Source organism: Cryptotermes secundus, unplaced genomic scaffold (genome assembly GCF_002891405.2).
Source record: "Cryptotermes secundus unplaced genomic scaffold, Csec_1.0 scaffold423, whole genome shotgun sequence".
NCBI lineage: Eukaryota > Metazoa > Arthropoda > Insecta > Blattodea > Kalotermitidae > Cryptotermes > Cryptotermes secundus.
Window position 1 is genome coordinate 949788 of NW_019731985.1, and position 16994 is coordinate 966781.

At 41.8% G+C, this 16994-nt stretch overlaps 1 protein-coding gene across 2 annotated transcripts in view; it reads left to right on the forward strand.

Moving 5' to 3' along the window:
- Window positions 1-16760, forward strand: part of LOC111867424 (sodium leak channel non-selective protein) — a 34278-nt gene extending 17518 nt beyond the window's left edge. For both annotated transcript variants that reach the window (XM_033752685.1, XM_023857276.2), the window contains 18 exons: window positions 1070-1192; window positions 1811-1984; window positions 2591-2770; window positions 3281-3533; window positions 4125-4292; window positions 4384-4592; window positions 5079-5199; window positions 6469-6602; window positions 7184-7349; window positions 8075-8269; window positions 8832-9049; window positions 9573-9796; window positions 10139-10275; window positions 11828-11964; window positions 12827-12983; window positions 13069-13200; window positions 14498-14669; window positions 15143-16760. In XM_033752685.1, coding sequence (XP_033608576.1) covers window positions 1070-1192; window positions 1811-1984; window positions 2591-2770; window positions 3281-3533; window positions 4125-4292; window positions 4384-4592; window positions 5079-5199; window positions 6469-6602; window positions 7184-7349; window positions 8075-8269; window positions 8832-9049; window positions 9573-9796; window positions 10139-10275; window positions 11828-11964; window positions 12827-12983; window positions 13069-13200; window positions 14498-14669; window positions 15143-15324 — 3082 coding nt within the window. In that variant the 3' untranslated portion in view covers window positions 15325-16760. The remainder of the gene's footprint in view (window positions 1-1069; window positions 1193-1810; window positions 1985-2590; window positions 2771-3280; window positions 3534-4124; window positions 4293-4383; window positions 4593-5078; window positions 5200-6468; window positions 6603-7183; window positions 7350-8074; window positions 8270-8831; window positions 9050-9572; window positions 9797-10138; window positions 10276-11827; window positions 11965-12826; window positions 12984-13068; window positions 13201-14497; window positions 14670-15142) is intronic.
- Window positions 16761-16994: the final 234 nt, after the last annotated feature.

Genomic DNA, 16994 nt, shown 5'->3' on the forward strand with positions numbered 1-16994 from the left:
TATAGGATATTGGTGGGAAAGCCAGGAGGAAAGAGACCACAGGGAAGACCAAGGTGTAGGTGGGTGGACAATATTAGAATGGATCTTAGAGAGATAGGATGGTATGGTATGGATTGGATAGATCTGGCTCAGGATAGGGACTAGTGGAGGGCTATTGTGAACACGGTAATGAACCTTCTGGTTCCATAAAATGCTGGGAAATTCTTGAGTAGCTGCAGAATTGGTGGCTCCTCCAGAAGGGCTCAGCTCCATGAGTAAGGAAGTACTCTTTTTGTTCTTATTATTCACTGATTCCACCATTTGTAGGTTGCATAGCAACCAGGCCTCTCTGTCGATCCCCATCTGTTTTCCCAAAACTCCTGCTTAATTTTCTCCTGTGTTTTTCCTTCCTTGTGTGTAACATCTTTCCTAACCCCTTTGTCTAATCTTTGTCATGGTAATTCTCTTGAACATTTTACTATTAGTTTCATGTTCATAACCGTCTTTTGGATTCTATCTTCATTCATTCCTACCATCTTATTCTGCTACTTACCAGTTTATTTTCAGAGGCATGTATCTCTGAAGTTGTCTCTTATTTTGTTGATCACATTTTTCCCCTCTGTACTTCTTAAAAATCTCATCTCTGCTGCTGTCTGCATGGGTCCATATCGTGTTCCTGCCCATTTTGACACATGCCATGGAGCAAGCAAGACAACAGTAGCTGAGACAGTGTTCACATACATATGTAAGTGCACACGAATGGGGTGCGGGGGGCAGAGGCACTTGTCACGTGGCAGAAGTCAGAGATGTTGAAGTAGGTCTTGATACTTCTGTGCCAAGTGTAATTTGCTTACATAGCATGCCAGTCAGTCTTGGGTCATTCAGTGAGAATCACATAGTCACTAAATTAGCCAGTTGGTAATTATTCAGTTGGTATTTGTGTTTTCTTTTTGAGGTAACTTCTGTTTTTATCAGGTACACCTCACCATGTCTTGTTTAGTACAGAGGAAAGTAAACACCCTTTCTGACCCTCATGTTTTCATGTAAAATTTACACACAATTCTAACCCTCTGGTATATGCATTTTCTAGTGATTCTAATAATCAGCGCCTGATGCTCGGAGATTCTGCGATGATACCAGTACCGGGAAAAGGCCCATTGAAACCGCAGGGTACCGTCAGTAGTGCCAAACAACTGCGCATTGATCAGAAGAAGTAAGTTCTTGTGCCTGGAAGTTAGATGATAAGACATCACCTTACAGATAATGTGCACTCGAGATGTAAGATTCACATGGCCTCATGGGTTGTGGTCCTGTATAGTGCTGTAGATTGGTAGGTCTGCAAATGCTTTAGAGGAACCTGGTGCCTCCATCTTCAGGATGCTACCATACTACAAGCATCTCTTCCCTGGAGACTAATCCTAAACACATTCTGTACAAATCATGAGTGAGTTGATTCGAGTGGTAGCACTTCTGCTTTTATTCATGAGGTGCTCAGTTCGAATCTTGGTCAGGGCACTGGCCATCCTACTGAGGATTTCCATGATTTTCCTCAATCCCTTCAGGTAAATTCTGGGATAGCAATTTGAACTAGGGCATGATTGCTTCCTTCCACATCCTGTCTGGTTCACTGTTGTCTAATTATTTAGTGCTTCATAGTCTGATTTCCATTAGCATAATTAAATACACTAGTAATGCAAATAGTGCGCTTCTTTGTTTTTGTAACCCTAGAGCTAGGACGTCATACGAGGAGTTTCAGTATGACATGACGGCTCAACATGCTTGTGCAGAACAGATCATGTGTCTCCGTGCAGCATCCAGTTTATGGTTCCAGGTCCATTAGGCGCAGTGTGCGGAGTGGTTCCATCAAATTGAAGCAAACATATGAACATCTGATGGAGAATGGAGACATTGGTGCCATGAACAGAGTCAGTTCGTCCCGAAGCAGGCCCCAGGATCTTGATATCAAACTGCTGCAAGCGAAAAGACAGCAAGCAGAGATGCGTAGGTATGTACTGTGCGTTTGGTGTCTCTGTCTTTATGAAGGTAAATACTTTGTTGAGTAATTAGTTCTGTTCCGTTTACTTCAACTTATCACTTCTGCTCACTTTGGAATGGATTTAATGGTGCAGTAATTAAAAAAGAGGTGTAATATTAACCCCAGAAAGACAGTCACCTGCTGGTCCCTGCAGCTGCACCAAGATGGCACCCAAATATATGCAGATTATGAATGTGGAGCTGTGGGTGTCTGCTTAAGACACTTCTCTTCATAGAACATGGTGCAGATTGGACATGTGAGGGATCATGATGAGTGAAGGATTTTAAATATTTGAGCTAGCTAACAAACTAACTCCATATAGTAGAGTCCTTGAGAAGCTAGTAGTTGATCAGCCACTTAAGTGCCCAGCATTATCTGGAACTCGGATTTTATTACTGTGTTTACAAGAGCAAGTCCCTGGTCCCTCTTCTGAGCCAGATGAATCCACCCTTCCCACCTTCCCAATCAGTCCTGTAAGATCCACTTGGGATAATCTTTAGTTATGTTTGAACATCCCTCCTTTGCACGGTTCATGAAGTGTCTGTCAGAGCAATGTGCAAACTTCCTGCTCCTCAGGAACCAGAGGGAAGAGGACTTGAGAGAGAACCACCCTTTCTTTGACACCCCTCTGTTTGCTGTGCCACGGGAAAGCAAGTTCCGCAAAGTTTGTCAGCTGATTGTGTATGCCCGGTATGATGCCAGACTTAAGGATCCACTCACAGGCAAGGAACGGAAAGTGCAGTACAAACGATTGCAGTAAGTAGCTGAAAAGAATGATCGATGTCCTCTGATGACCAGCCCCACGTAGTTAGCAGTTCGATGAAAGTACAGGAACCCAGTACTGAGAAAGTTATACAAAGTTTTAATTAGTTTGAAATTGTGAGGTAAAGAAATTAATTAAACTCAGTATGAGTGTGTTTCTTAAAAGTATGTCATTCACCTGAATCTTATCTCTGATTTGGATATACAGAGTCATTCTCTGAATGAGTCACTTTAGCAAGTCACCTAGGGAATATGTGAGTCATCTGGTGAATGAGCCACTTGGTTGTTGAGTCTCTTAGTAGATCAGCAAGAGAATGATTGAAACATTCATTTAGTGGGTCGCTTAGCCACTGAGTCACTAAGTCCCGTTCATTCAAATTGTGAGGTTGAGGTACTGACCCAGTTCTGCAGTGCATGACTGTGCTTACTGGACTGTGACACTGGGCTGAAACCTCGCTCAGTAGGGTTCAGAACCTTATGAATAAAAGGGCTACTTCTTTCCAGCAATTTCCTTGGTCTCGTAACATACTTGGACTGGGTCATGATCTGTGTGACAACCCTGTCTTGCATCTCGATGATGTTCGAGACGCCGAGCTACCGAGTGATGGAGACACCAGCCCTGCAAATAGCCGAGTATGGTTTTGTCATCTTCATGAGTCTCGAACTGGCACTGAAGATCCTTGCAGATGGCCTATTCTTCACGCCTAAGGCCTACATCAAAGACGTAGCATCAGTTTTGGATGTTTTTATTTATGTTGTAAGTGTAGTTGCAAGGGATGTACTGAGACCTGCATAGCAAACTTCATCTCTCCTAGTTTCTGCACTATTTGTAATACACTTTATACCAAACAGGTTGGTCTATAGGTAATGCTTTGGGACTCATATTCAGTTTGAATCTTGGCTGTGATCCCACCTATCATGACTGCAAGTTTTCACGGTTTCCTTCAGTTGCTCCATGCAAATACTGGGATAGTGTTGTGATTGGTCATGGCCACTTCCTTCCACATTATTTTCAGTTCATCAGCCATCCTACCATTCAGTGTGATATTCTACAAACTGACAGCATCACAAAGGAGAGCACATTGGTTATGTCTTTATGTATGTTTTCTTTTTGTGGGTTTCTTGTGATGCTGTCAGTAGCAGGATTATAGAATGTCAGAAGGTAGGAGGAAGGATGGATTGTAAAGGGTGTGGAACTGTCCTGGTGTTTGCCTGGTGAGACTGAAGAAAACGACGAAGACCTTGGCCAGGATAGACAATGCCCTGGACATGAGTAGAGTGCGTTACTATTGTGCCAGCCCATTCAGTATGTAGGTAGCATAACTTCATATTGAATGTGTGCTTACAGGTTAGCCTTGTGTTTCTGTGCTGGATGCCAAGGACTGTTCCACCAAATTCTGGTGCTCAGTTGCTGATGATCTTGCGCTGTGTGAGACCTCTGAGGATCTTCACACTTGTGCCTCACATGAGGAAGGTGGTATACGAGCTGTGTCGCGGGTTCAAAGAGATTCTGTTGGTCAGTTTGACATAACTTAAGCCAGTCTGTTCAGTCAGTTTAACTTTGAGAAGGTTTGACATTTGTAAATGAGAATTATTTTTGTTTTTAGGTCTCCATACTCTTGATAGTTCTAATGTTTGTGTTTGCGAGTTACGGTGTGCAACTGTTTGGTGGTCGGTTAGCAAGGTGTAATGACCCTACAATCTCGAGACGTGAAGACTGTGTAGGTGTCTTCATGAGACGAGTGTTTGTGACCAAAATGAAACTTCAGCCAGGCGCCAATGAATCTTATCCTTCCATGTTGGTGCCTCGTGTCTGGTAAGTATTACTGGACATTTAGCATCATGAAGCCTGCCATTCTATGCATCTCATTATCACCACTCACTGATGTTTCTGCCAGTCCAGTCATTTTATAACAAAGCCTTCTCCATTCCCTCTCCACCAACCCATAAGCACCCACCACTCTTTTCTCTGTGTCCGCTCTTTCCCTGCTTTTTTGTCTATCCCCCACCCACCTCACCTGTCTACCCTGTAAGTGAGCACTGTGATCTAACGGTTAATGCATGTCCTTCATATTGTGGAAGTCCTGGGTTCAGATCTTAGGTCAGAGACCAGCTCTCCTGACTGAGGTAGTTACATTTAGTCTCTGCTTTACTGCCATTTATCTTGCCTTGTACATTATTACAGTTTATTCATATTAAAATAATATTTTGTGTCTTTTCAGCAGAATTGTGATATGATCAGATTGTGTCTTGTATACAAAAAATATAGAAGGGTCCTGAATAAACATTTGTTCTCTGTTAGGGCAAACCCTCGTCGATTCAACTTTGATAATATAGGTGATGCAATGTTGGCATTATTTGAGGTGCTGTCCTTTAAGGGATGGCTAGATGTTCGAGATGTTCTCATAAAAGTTTTAGGACCAGTAAGTTAACACCAGCTGGAAATGCTTTACATGTTTGTTGTTGCTGTGTTAGTAGTCTTGAGCGTGTATCAGATCTAGCATGCAGTAATGCAGTAATGTGTTTCAGTTTAATGTAATAGTTTGAATGTAATAGTATGCAGGCCAGCATAAACTTGATGAGCATAAGTAAGTATTGTAAATGTTACAGTGGCCCTGCTCTTTACAGTTTCTGTGCTATTACCTGGCTGCTGTTTGTGACCTGGCCACTGTTTACAGTTTCTGTGCTGTTACCTGGCCACTGTTTACAGTTTCTGTGCTATTACCTGGCTGCTGTTTGTGACCTGGCCAATGTTTACAGTTTCTGTGCTGTTACCTGGCTGCTGTTTTTGAAACCTGGCCACTGTTTACAGTTTCTATATTAGTTGCCTTGCTAGTGCCTATGACCTGGCCACTGTATACAGTGTCTGTGTTAGTACTTGGCTACTGCTAGAGACCTGGCCACTGTTTACAGTTTCTATATTAGTTACCTTGCTAGTGTCTATGACCTGGCCGTGGTTTAAAGTTTCTGTGTTAATACCTGGCCACTGTTTACAGTTTCTATATTAGTTACCTTGCTAGTGTCTATGACCTGGCCGTGGTTTAAAGTTTCTGTGTTAATACCTGGCCACTGTTTACAGTTTCTATATTAGTTACCTTGCTAGTGTCTATGACCTGGCCGTGGTTTAAAGTTTCTGTATTAATACCTGGCTACTGTTTACAGTTTCTGTGCTATTACCTGGCTGCTGCTAGAAACCTGGCCAACAAGTCTGTAGTTCAGCATGATATTCTAGTGAGTTGTACCCATCCCAGTAAGGGCACACATGGCCATATACCACTTGTGCTCTGGTGTCATGGATACAAATTTGCTTGGAGCATGGATGTCTCTTCATGTTTTTCTCTGCTGTCCTGTCTTGTAAGTGTAGAGCTCCTCCATCCAGGGAGGGTACAAACATCAGTGGACTCCTCCGCAGTGCCTGAAGGGTACTGCCCTTGTGAGTGTTTAGACCTTATCATGCTGAGCCTATGGGCAATATAGTTTGTGAGTGCAGTGATGAGGAAGCGGGCTTAGTGACTGTGGAGTCTGTAGTATTCATAGAAAATTAGTTTGGGCTGATGAGTGCAGTGAAACTTGTGGAGCTCTTGGTATCCTGCAGGAGTCACAGCCATAAGACCTACTGTAGACCATTAGGATCGAGAGACAGACTGTTAGAGTGGTTTGTATGCTACACATGCTATGTCACTTTGTTCCAGGTCCATGCTATTTACATACATATCTACATATTTCTTGGCTGTATGATTGGTCTTACCTTGTTCGTTGGAGTTGTGATTGCTAACTACTCAGAAAACAAAGGAACTGCACTTCTCACCGTGGATCAGAGACGATGGTAAAGAGTATACAGACACACACTCACTCACGGTTACATGCATTTGTTGTGTAAACAGAAAAGTATGAATGTGGTAACTTTTTTCAAGTTAATTCATTGTCATTGTGCATGCTACTTAGTAAACCAGTTCTTGAGGGTTCTTGTGATAGTATGTTGTGGCTGGTGTAACTTAGTTTCTGGACTTTGTCCGTTGTCTAGTATTCCAGACAGAAGGTGGATGTGTGTGAAGGTGGGAGGTGCATCCTGTGTGGGATCTGCTGAAGAGAGATCTGGTGAAGTTAACTCCTGTTGGTGGAGCCACTATCTGTATTCATCCCCACCATTTCACTTGGTGTTGAAAAGAGATTTCATTTCCGAAATGTGTTCTGTTCAGAATACTAGATGATCGACAGTGTCCAGGAATCCAGTGACGCTAAGTAGCAGTTTCTGTTTGTAAAGGAATTTTTCTTCCTGAGTGATGTTAGTAAATAAAGAGGTGAATGGTGACAATCATGACAGTACCAGGTCCCATTATGCTGCAGTTTGTCTGCTAAAGAACATGGATGTATAAATATTGCAGCTATGCATGTTTTGGTTTTAAGGTGTGATTTGAAGAAACGTCTGAAAATTGCCCAGCCTCTGCACTTGCCACCAAGACCAGATGGGAAGAAATTCCGTGCCTTTATATATGATATTACACAGAACATTTACTTCAAACGGTTTATTGCTGGCATGGTTCTCATTAACAGCAGTTTGCTGTGTGTGTCTGTAAGTTGATCTCATTTCTAATTATTGTCTTGAAATGTAAAGCAACTAATAATAGTGATTTATCTTCCCCATTGACACACTTCTGAGCCAAGTTTATCCACTTCTCATCCTCAACCTATTTCCCTAAGATGGGGGCACCATCCTACAAGTGGGAGGTCACATTTCTATTCCTGATAATATTATTGGATTTTTAAATTGACCTAATCCTTCAAGCTGCACTATGACCCTGGGATTGACATAGCTTCTAACAGAAATGAGTACCAGAAATCTTCAAGGGGTAACCAGCGCATAATACTAACAACCTCACTTCCATCTGTGAGCCTTGATATCTCACAACCCTGTGGCTTCTATGGCCTCTTACAGGGATAGCTTAGCCTTTTTTTTTTTCTTTGCCGTACCATCTTGAAAGTCCCCTTTATCTTCCAACTGATGTCCTTCCAAGAAGTTTCTCTGCCACAAATTTGGCATGCATTTCTTGTCTCCATACAAGTTACATATGTGGCCCCTGATAGCCTCCTGCATTTCACTGTCCTAACAGTTATTTCATCCTATGGGCAGTTCCTCCCACACACAAATTATTTGCATCAGTCGGTTGTTGTACTCTGTATTGTTTCATACAGTTAACTTTAACTGTGTACTGAAATGCACATTCTGTGTCATCACATTGACAGAACTTACTGTTGTGGTTTTCATAGTTTTAAAATGATGATGGTGTTACCTTCTAGTGGCGAGAAGAGGAATCACATACAGACCCGCTGGCAACCTTCAGCACCGTTCTGACACTGGTATTTGTGGTTGAAGTTGTGATGAAAAACATCGCCTTCACTCCACGCGGATATTGGCAGTCAAGGCGGAACCGTTACGATCTCTTGGTCACTGTCCTGGGCGTGGTGTGGATTTTCATCAATGCCACTCTCAGAGTAAGTGAAGCCCAGCACTGAGCACACCAGAGACATGGGTTTGGAAGTGGGGAGCAGCATTCGTGACAACCTGCAGTCATTTCTGAATGGCCCTCCATTCAGTGGGTAGTGGGGGTTCTTCTTGTAGTCTTAAAGTGACCTGATTGACCACTGACCACTGCCTAGAATAGATCCATGTGCACAAGAGAATCATTACCTTTTAATTCTATATAAAGATGTGCTGTGGAGGTTTACTGTCTTATGAGATATGATGCCATATAGTTTGGTAGAAGTTTACTGCTTCACCAGGGTTGAAGAGTAAGGCAGGAAAGCGACCAGCAAGCAGAGTGAAGGCCTGGAAGCAAGAGTATTACATTGCCCTCTTCAAGGCCAGCAGTTGTTACTCCAGCTTCCTCTGGGCTGTGCCTCAACCAGGTTTCCCATGAGTGGCTTGCTCTTCAACGCTGCAGTCAGTGAGCTTCTACCAGACCATGCCATGGCATCATCGAGGACAGCACCCTTCACTGTTACATCCGTGAGGAACTTTCAGATCCAACAAAGAAATGCCACTCATTTGTTTCAGAATGATCTGTCATATTCGGTCGGATTCATGGTGGTGATCTTGCGCTTTTTCACAATCACGGGGAAGCATGCCACGCTCAAGATGCTGATGCTGACTGTCGGTGTCTCAGTTTGCAAGAGTTTCTTTATCATCTTTGGCATGTTTCTGCTTGTGTTCTTCTATGCCCTCGCTGGGACAATCCTGTTCGGTACTGTCAAGTATGGCGAGGGAATAGGAAGGTAGGTTCAGTCTGTGTGGATCTGTTTTCATCTCAAATTCTTTGGGGCGAATCCCTTGCAAAAGATACTGAGTTTCATGAATAAGGTAAAGTTTTGAACTGCAGAAGTAATTGAGATTACTTTTCACGTTGCAGCTAGTAGCATGATGTCATCTTGACAGTACAGTTTATTAATTTAATTTCATTTGCAGTATATTCTTTTTAGAAAAGTACTTTAATAGAAAGAGATCTGGACATGTACCTTGGATGGGGTGTGCAGGATTTTGAAGTGTTCAGGAAACACTTGGAAGACATAGATCAACATGGAGGTTAGCATTAACATTTTCTTTAGGGAAGTACAGTGAGAGTGACAGTTGGATGGGACTGAGGATTATGCCCATTAGACCAGTTAATTAATATTGCAGCCTTCTGGGATGTAATATTATGTGGTGTAGTTTTACCAGTAATTTCCCATGAGCTAGTGTTCAAGTGATTTGCTTGTTGTAAAGTGTTACATCAGTCACACAGCAGGTGATACATTTCAGGCGAGCAAACTTTGAGTCCCCTGTGACTGGGGTTGCCATGCTATTCCGAATTGTGACAGGGGAAGACTGGAACAAGATTATGCATGACTGCATGGTTCAGCCTCCGTACTGCACCCCAGCAAATAATTATTGGGAGACAGACTGTGGGAACTTCACTGCTTCACTCGTATACTTCTGCTCATTTTATGTTATCATTACTTACATCGTGCTGAATCTCCTGGTTGGTAAGTGCATTGATTTATGTTGAGTGTGGTTGTTGCTGATGAAAGAATTGAGGTTTCCATGGAAATCATGACAATTATTGTAGTCTTCTAGGTTGTACCACTGTTTCAGATGAATGTAATGCTTCCATCTTCAGGCCAAAGATGGAGGCATTATGTTGCCCAAAAATGTTGGTACTCACCTCCCAATGTCATATCTCAGAAGGGCACAGTATCAGTTCTGTTGTGTGGCTGCAGCAACCAGTTGCTGTGTCAACCCCTACACCCTCTGTGATAGTCATTGTGGTCTGTATCTTGTGACTGAATTAACTTTATGGGAGTAATATTCATTTGCCTTTTTATTAGCCATCATCATGGAGAATTTTTCCTTGTTCTACTCCAATGAAGAAGATGCTTTGCTTTCTTATGCCGATATCCGAAACTTTCAAAATACGTGGAATGTTGTGGATAGCCATCAGCGTGGAGTTATTCCTGTTCGAAGAGTAAGTAAACAACATGTGGTATATAAGATTTTCACAGAGGTGAAGATTTAGACTGTGATCTTCTGAGTCGACGCCGTGTAGCCTTAGCCTGGTAGATTACCATCTCTGTTTCGGAGGAACCTGCTGTCTCCATCATCAGGATGGATGTACCTGCCAGACTGCATGCTGTCATAACGTCAGAATAATAAAGTCAATGAAAAATCCGTCGAGTGTAACAATGTTTTTAGGTCACTTCTTTATCTCACTTGCCTTACATGTTTCGGTTTAAGAAAACCATCATCAGAGGCACATATTACAAACACATGAAAACACTGGCGTTGTTTAATGTACACAGTATATATGCTGCGTGGACGCTGCTACAAATGTCGAAGTGTAAAAGCACAACACTTTCTAGGAATATTGAATGCACGTTCAACTCTTGCATTCCATCCGAAAATTGCCCTCAAATTAAACCGTCAATGTTAAAATATTTAAAAGTTTAAAACATTTGAAGTAAAATGTTAGGCTCCTTCTTGTTAATTCGTCCCGATGATGGGAGATGTCAACTTGAGGTTGTGTAGGCTTATGGTCAGATGTTTCCTACGCGTTGTGTGTTGTGTACTGCAGAAGTGACCTAAAAACATTGTTACACTCGACGGATTTTTCATTGACTTTGTGGTTGATAGTGTAACGGACCAAAAATGAAACAATTCGAAACAATTCAGAATAATAGCTGACTTATTTACAAATATGTTTCCAGTTTGGTTGGAATGAAAAATTACCCTCACGCTAAAGGATGTAGCTCTTAACCCTAAGGGAAAGGCAGTTCGGAAATCATGATATGGGGAGTGAATTCATGGCAGATGAAGTAGGTTGTCATGGCAGTAACATTTCACGTCCTGGATGTATTTAGTTTGATTCTCAGCTGGGAACTAGTTGTCCTGTTCCACTGCTGTTTTACTGAGCCATGAATGAGGGAAGATTGGTTGAGTGACTCTTTGTTTAGCTGATGGTGCTTCTTCTACTCTCTAGATTACGTTATGTAGCTCTGTACCATTGGATAGTTTATGCAGTGAATTGGAAGGGATGTCAGGGAATGGGCCTGGTCTATGTTCATGTACTGATAATTGCTTAAAGAAACTCAGGAAACCAAGAAGAGGCTCATTCAGAATAGCTGTCTTCTGGGCTGAGGTTTGAACTTAGGACCTCCTGGATACAAAGGAGTGGTAACCATTGGACTGTGATATGAGAAGCCATTAAGTTCATATAATTAACCCTTTAAAGCCTTAAGCTCATCTAAATATACAAAAATTTAGTCTGTACCTCAGAGGAAATGCAACCTTGCATCTCCATGGCAACGACCAACCGGTTAATGCTCTTTTGGGAAACAGTTGCTGTTTATTGTGAGAACCATATGGAACACATACACTATGGGCAGAATTCAAAGCTTTAATGTGTTAAAGCAGGCGGTACTCATAATGACCACTGTGATTTGAAGTGTTGAGGTAGATGACATAATGAAGTTCACATGCTACATACAGTGACTGCTGCTGCAATTTTATGTTTGCTGCAGGTGAAGTTCATCCTGCGACTGCTGAAGGGAAGACTTGCAGTGGATCCTCAGAAGGACCGGCTTCTCTTCAAGCACATGTGCTACGAACTGGAACGTTTACACAACGGTGAAGATGTTACTTTCCATGATGTCCTGAAGTGAGCACATGCATTGTGATTATTGTTTTCAACACATTACTTTGATAATCCATCCAGCAGTATAATCTGAAAGATCAGCTGTTCACATCCATTACAAGCAACATGAAGTTAGACTGGTGATCATGTTCACAGAACCTGACCTTAATATTTCAAGTTGTCAGTACCAGGAGACAAGAATGTTAACCACTGAATTTTCAAGCCTTAACCAGCAGGTTTACTCAGGTACAAGTAAACATGAATGTGCAGTAAGACCAGAGAAGGGGCATCACTGCACACCTAACTGGTTGGGGTGGCAAGCACACAGCAGTCAGCAGTCCTGGTTTCAGACTGGGAAGGACACATGGCAGTTCTGCTCCTCAGTGCATTCAGTTGCAGGGGCTCGCTTTGCTAAGGCCAGAGTTCATCTGAGTAATGTAGAAGTTTAGTTCCTACCTCATAGATAACACATTTCATCTTCATTACAAAGACCAACCAGTTAATGTTGTTTAGGGGAGTAATCACTGTACAAAAAACACAAATACAGTGGAACCTCTATGTAAGATTTGAGGCTTTCACGGCGGTGACTATGAAGAAAGCAGTCTTCTGGGATTTGGCACCGTGTATATGTGGTGTTAACCGACGTTTCGGAGGAACGTATCGCCCCCATCTTCAGGGTAGAAGAAAAAGTATAAGAATTCTGCAAGCGACAACACCGNTTTAATGTTCAGTTTCAGTGATTAGATTTGCCTTATTCAGGTCCACTGGTCCTCAAAATGTGGTTTTGCTATGCACTGTAAACAGCAAAGTTTTTTAATGCTAAAGCTGGTTGTATATACACTAATCACTTTGCTTTAAAGGATGAACCTTTTTCGTGTGGTTGTAGCATGCTGTCATATCGATCCGTGGACATACGGAAAGCTCTTCAGTTGGAGGAGCTGTTAGCTCGAGAAGAATTTGAGTATATCATTGAGGAAGAGGTTGCAAAGCAGACAATAAGAACATGGCTTGAAGGCTGTTTGAAGAAGATACGGGCAACCAGTGTGAGTATTACTGTGTGTTGGTGCAGTGCAGAGCCAGTTGTTTACTGTGCAATTGTACTGTGCATGTGTTTCATGTGCGTTGCAGAAGCAGCAGAACAGTCTCATTGCTGGACTGAGGGCAACCAACGAACAGCTGACAACAACCGTGCAAGATCATCATCCAGAGGACAAACTGAAAGACAACAGCCTAGACAGAGACAGTGAAGGGGAGCCAAAGGTAAGTAGTTATTGCAGTCCTCCTGTATGGAGCCACTTCATTCTGCCAGCAGGAATCTACCAGTCATGATCACATGCTGAGCGTTATACCTTCTTTGATATCTCTTCTAACGGGCTGTGCACAGAAGCAACAGACAGCAAGAGTTTTGTGTTTTCCCATACCAGAGTACCTTCCCCCCGCTTTCATCTCTGTATGAAAATTAGTTTGTAGCAGGTGTCAGTGATGCTGGAAATGAAAAGGATGGCAAAGGATTAATTGGTCATGCTAGGATGACTTGACGTGTGGATACTGAGACACCTTCATTTCTGATCCACACTGCAGGCACTTCACATTTTTGAACCAACATTACTTTTGTTCATACTTTCAATGTGTCAAGCAACATGTGTAGTGGTGCAGGATTTGAAGTCCTCACAGTAGTGTTTGTGAAGAGTCCTTCCTAGCTTCTGGGACATGACACTGTGTAGTCCATTGAAAGTCAATCTTGTTAGCTAAGGGGACAGAACGCTTCACATTTACTGGTGTCCGAGAGAGTGATATGTTGTGAAACATTTTTATCTCTTTCACATTCCATTTTAATTGGTTTCTGTTAAATCTGCTGAGATAATTTTAGTTGTGTTTGCATCAAAGAGTTGCAAAAGTGCACTTTTAGATTTGCTGTGTCAGTCCACACATAACAACTCGAGAAGTGGTGACAGATTTTTGTGGAATTTAATTAAAATCTGCTGAATAATACAACTTCAGCATTTGACACTAATTATTATATGGAGCAATTAAATACTGCTTCCAAGCAAAGTTGTAGGGAAAACTGAAACACACTTCCTGGAAAAAGTGCATTGGACTAGAACCTGTTTTCATTTTTCAAAGTAGTGAAAGATGAGGGATTACTGTCTGTCTGATTTTGATCATGTTTCATTTTGTATGTCACATATTTTCAGAAATTTGGCAAACCATCTCAAATTTCATAAATATCACTGCATTAGAAGCGGTACTTCATGTATGAGCCTAAATATAGATGTGAATATACTAGAACTCTTATGGTATGTGTACCTTTCCTAGCTTCTTTTTCTTTTGCATTCCCTAACACATTACTTACATATAAAGCCGTCAGGTACTGACACCTGTCGAAAAATAAGTGAACTACAAGCTGGTGTGTGATGAGTATCACTGACCACAATGGTATCCACCCACATGTGCAGCAGAGAGCACTGAACATGTGGTCTAGATTGTTACCCACTGTTTGTTCCCAAAACATAAGCAAGGCTAATGTGTAATTGCTGTGATTTGTTTGTGGTTGTAGGATGTTGAAGGTGCTCGACTGCGTGCAAATAAAAAAGGTGTCGTGATTCCTCGTTCTGACAGTGTTGGTAGCGGGTCTGGGAGGAAGTACCTAGCTCCTACGTTATCTGATCCAGCCGTTCGAACAGAGAAGGAACGCTCTGGTGCTAAGAAGAGGAACAATAGGCCACAAGGTGAGTATATGTGTACATGTACCTGTTTCACTTATAGTGTTTACCTTAATACATAGGTCTCAGCCATAATTATATACAGTAAGTTCTTGCTTAACATTGTTCCACTAATGTTTTATTATTACATCATTGTTCAGGTGTTACTAGTGGTACTACATCACAGCAGATTCTGCATGTCACAGTAGAACTGGTGCAGTGTGTCAGCCTCCATTTAATTTCACTTTATGTAACATTACGATTTACAAGGACAAAACCACAGTGTTAAATAAGTACCTACTGTAATTTGTATTGTATAAGTTTCTCCCAAACCTTATTGTTCAAGTATAACTGTCTGGCATACCTGCTCACTTGTATGGTAGTGTTCTCCCACCCCTCTTCCTCCCATCAATGCATACCCTGTTGTGAGTGTTCTAGTGTTTGTTGGCAAATTGTGTGCGATTATGACGTGCAATAAGTTCATTGGTTTCTCATTGCAGCTGGTAGCAAGAATAACTTGCCCCATTTAACAGAAGGGCCTGAACCGAGTCGTCTGATGCGAGACATCTCTGCCAACAAGACAGCAATGCCCAAAGTTTCCAATGTTCTCATGGAGGTCAGAGACTGGTGGCATGAACAGCTTGGGTACAACACGCAGTCCAGTGATGAAGATAATTTCTGAAAGTCAGACATGCTTTCATTTTAACTCTAAAAGCAACTGTTTAAATCCCTCTAATGCAAGACAGACGGAGCTTTGTCTTGAAGAAATACAACTCAAAATTCTCTACACTGTAGCCAAAGAAGGGAATAGTAGAGATGAAGTTTGTGCAGAATTTTGAAAGACAAGAAAGAGGGAATAAATTCATGTTGTGGTCTAGCGGGGTATGACACCATGTATTCTGGTAGGTTTCAGAGGTACCTCCTGCCTCCATCTTCAGTGTGTGTGTGTGTGTGACACAGTGTCATAATTCAGAAGGCCACAATGTAAATCATCACTGCCGTGAAAACCTCAGAATCTTAGAGAAGTGAAGGAAGGAATAGAAATGAAAGGCTGAAAAGAATGTGCGCAGGCAGAGGAGGTGGAGGAGGAGGAGTGCTGTGGGATGGTAGAGAAGAGTGGAGAAGGCTTTCTCATAGGACTGCCAGCCAGTGACTGCCAAACAGAAGTTTATTGCTTCCTCAGTTGGTCAACTTGTCAACTTATGAAGGTGCCACCACATTATGGCTGAGCAGTAAGTGTTGCAGGATACAACACTGTGCAGTCTGGTGACAGTAAACCAATGTTTCAGAGAAACATAACTCCATTTTCAGTGCCAAAGATTAAGACAAGAAACCAGCATGAAACATGGACTGAATTTCACTGGGCTATATTTGAAAAGACCTCGTCATGATTCTAAGTGTTTATAACAATGCTTTTGTGCTGCTGATTTTCCTCAAAGAACTAGGGCAGAAAACTGTGCACCGTTTCTCTACAACCGGAGATAAAGCCAAGTACATTTTGATGTTTCATTTCTAGAATGGCGTATGAAGCCATAAATAACATAGAGGCATAACAGACTGTAGGATTTGAGGTTCTGACAGTGGTGGTTATGAGGAGCTGTAACTTCTGGCATGTGTGACAGTGTTTCCTAGTCGTAGTCAACCAACGTTTCAAAGGAACATACTGCGTCTGTCTTCAGGGCTGGGAAGCCAAGCAAGAAACTAGCATGAAGCAGGCAGCAAGCTAGACTTCCACTGGACTACAGTCATGTTATATCCCAGAAGCTAGAACACAAAGACCTTGTTCTTGAGATTCTTTGACATTTATTACTAATTTGCACAAGACTTCAGTGCAGTATCTCTTGAATAGACGTCTGGCCAGTTGCTGTTCTCTCAGTAGAAAGGTTTTCTTTCAAATGGACTAACATTTATTATGCACAGTGACACAAGATTGCATTTAACTTGTTTCACAAAGAGCGAGGCTATGGGGAAAATGGTAATGTAAAACTGCATTAATTTGAAATGTGTTATAAATTAAAAATGTGAATTCTGAATTAAATAAATTCACATTGTGTAATTGTCTTTGCAGACTTAACCTGCTGAACATTGTGCTCATAATAAAAGAATCAGAAATCGTGAGAAATGTATTTTTTATTCGAGATGCACAAATTTCTCAGAATTCAAATCCGAAGATGTGCAGACAAAGCAGCTACTTTCTGGCCACAGTTGCACCAGGCAAGACAATTTGTAGTTCTCTACATATTTTTATTAAGGAAAATGAAATGAGCAGATGTAGCATGCAATGGGGAAATGAAAAATGAATACAAAATTTTAACCACAAAACCTGAAGGGAACAGACTAATGGAAGACATA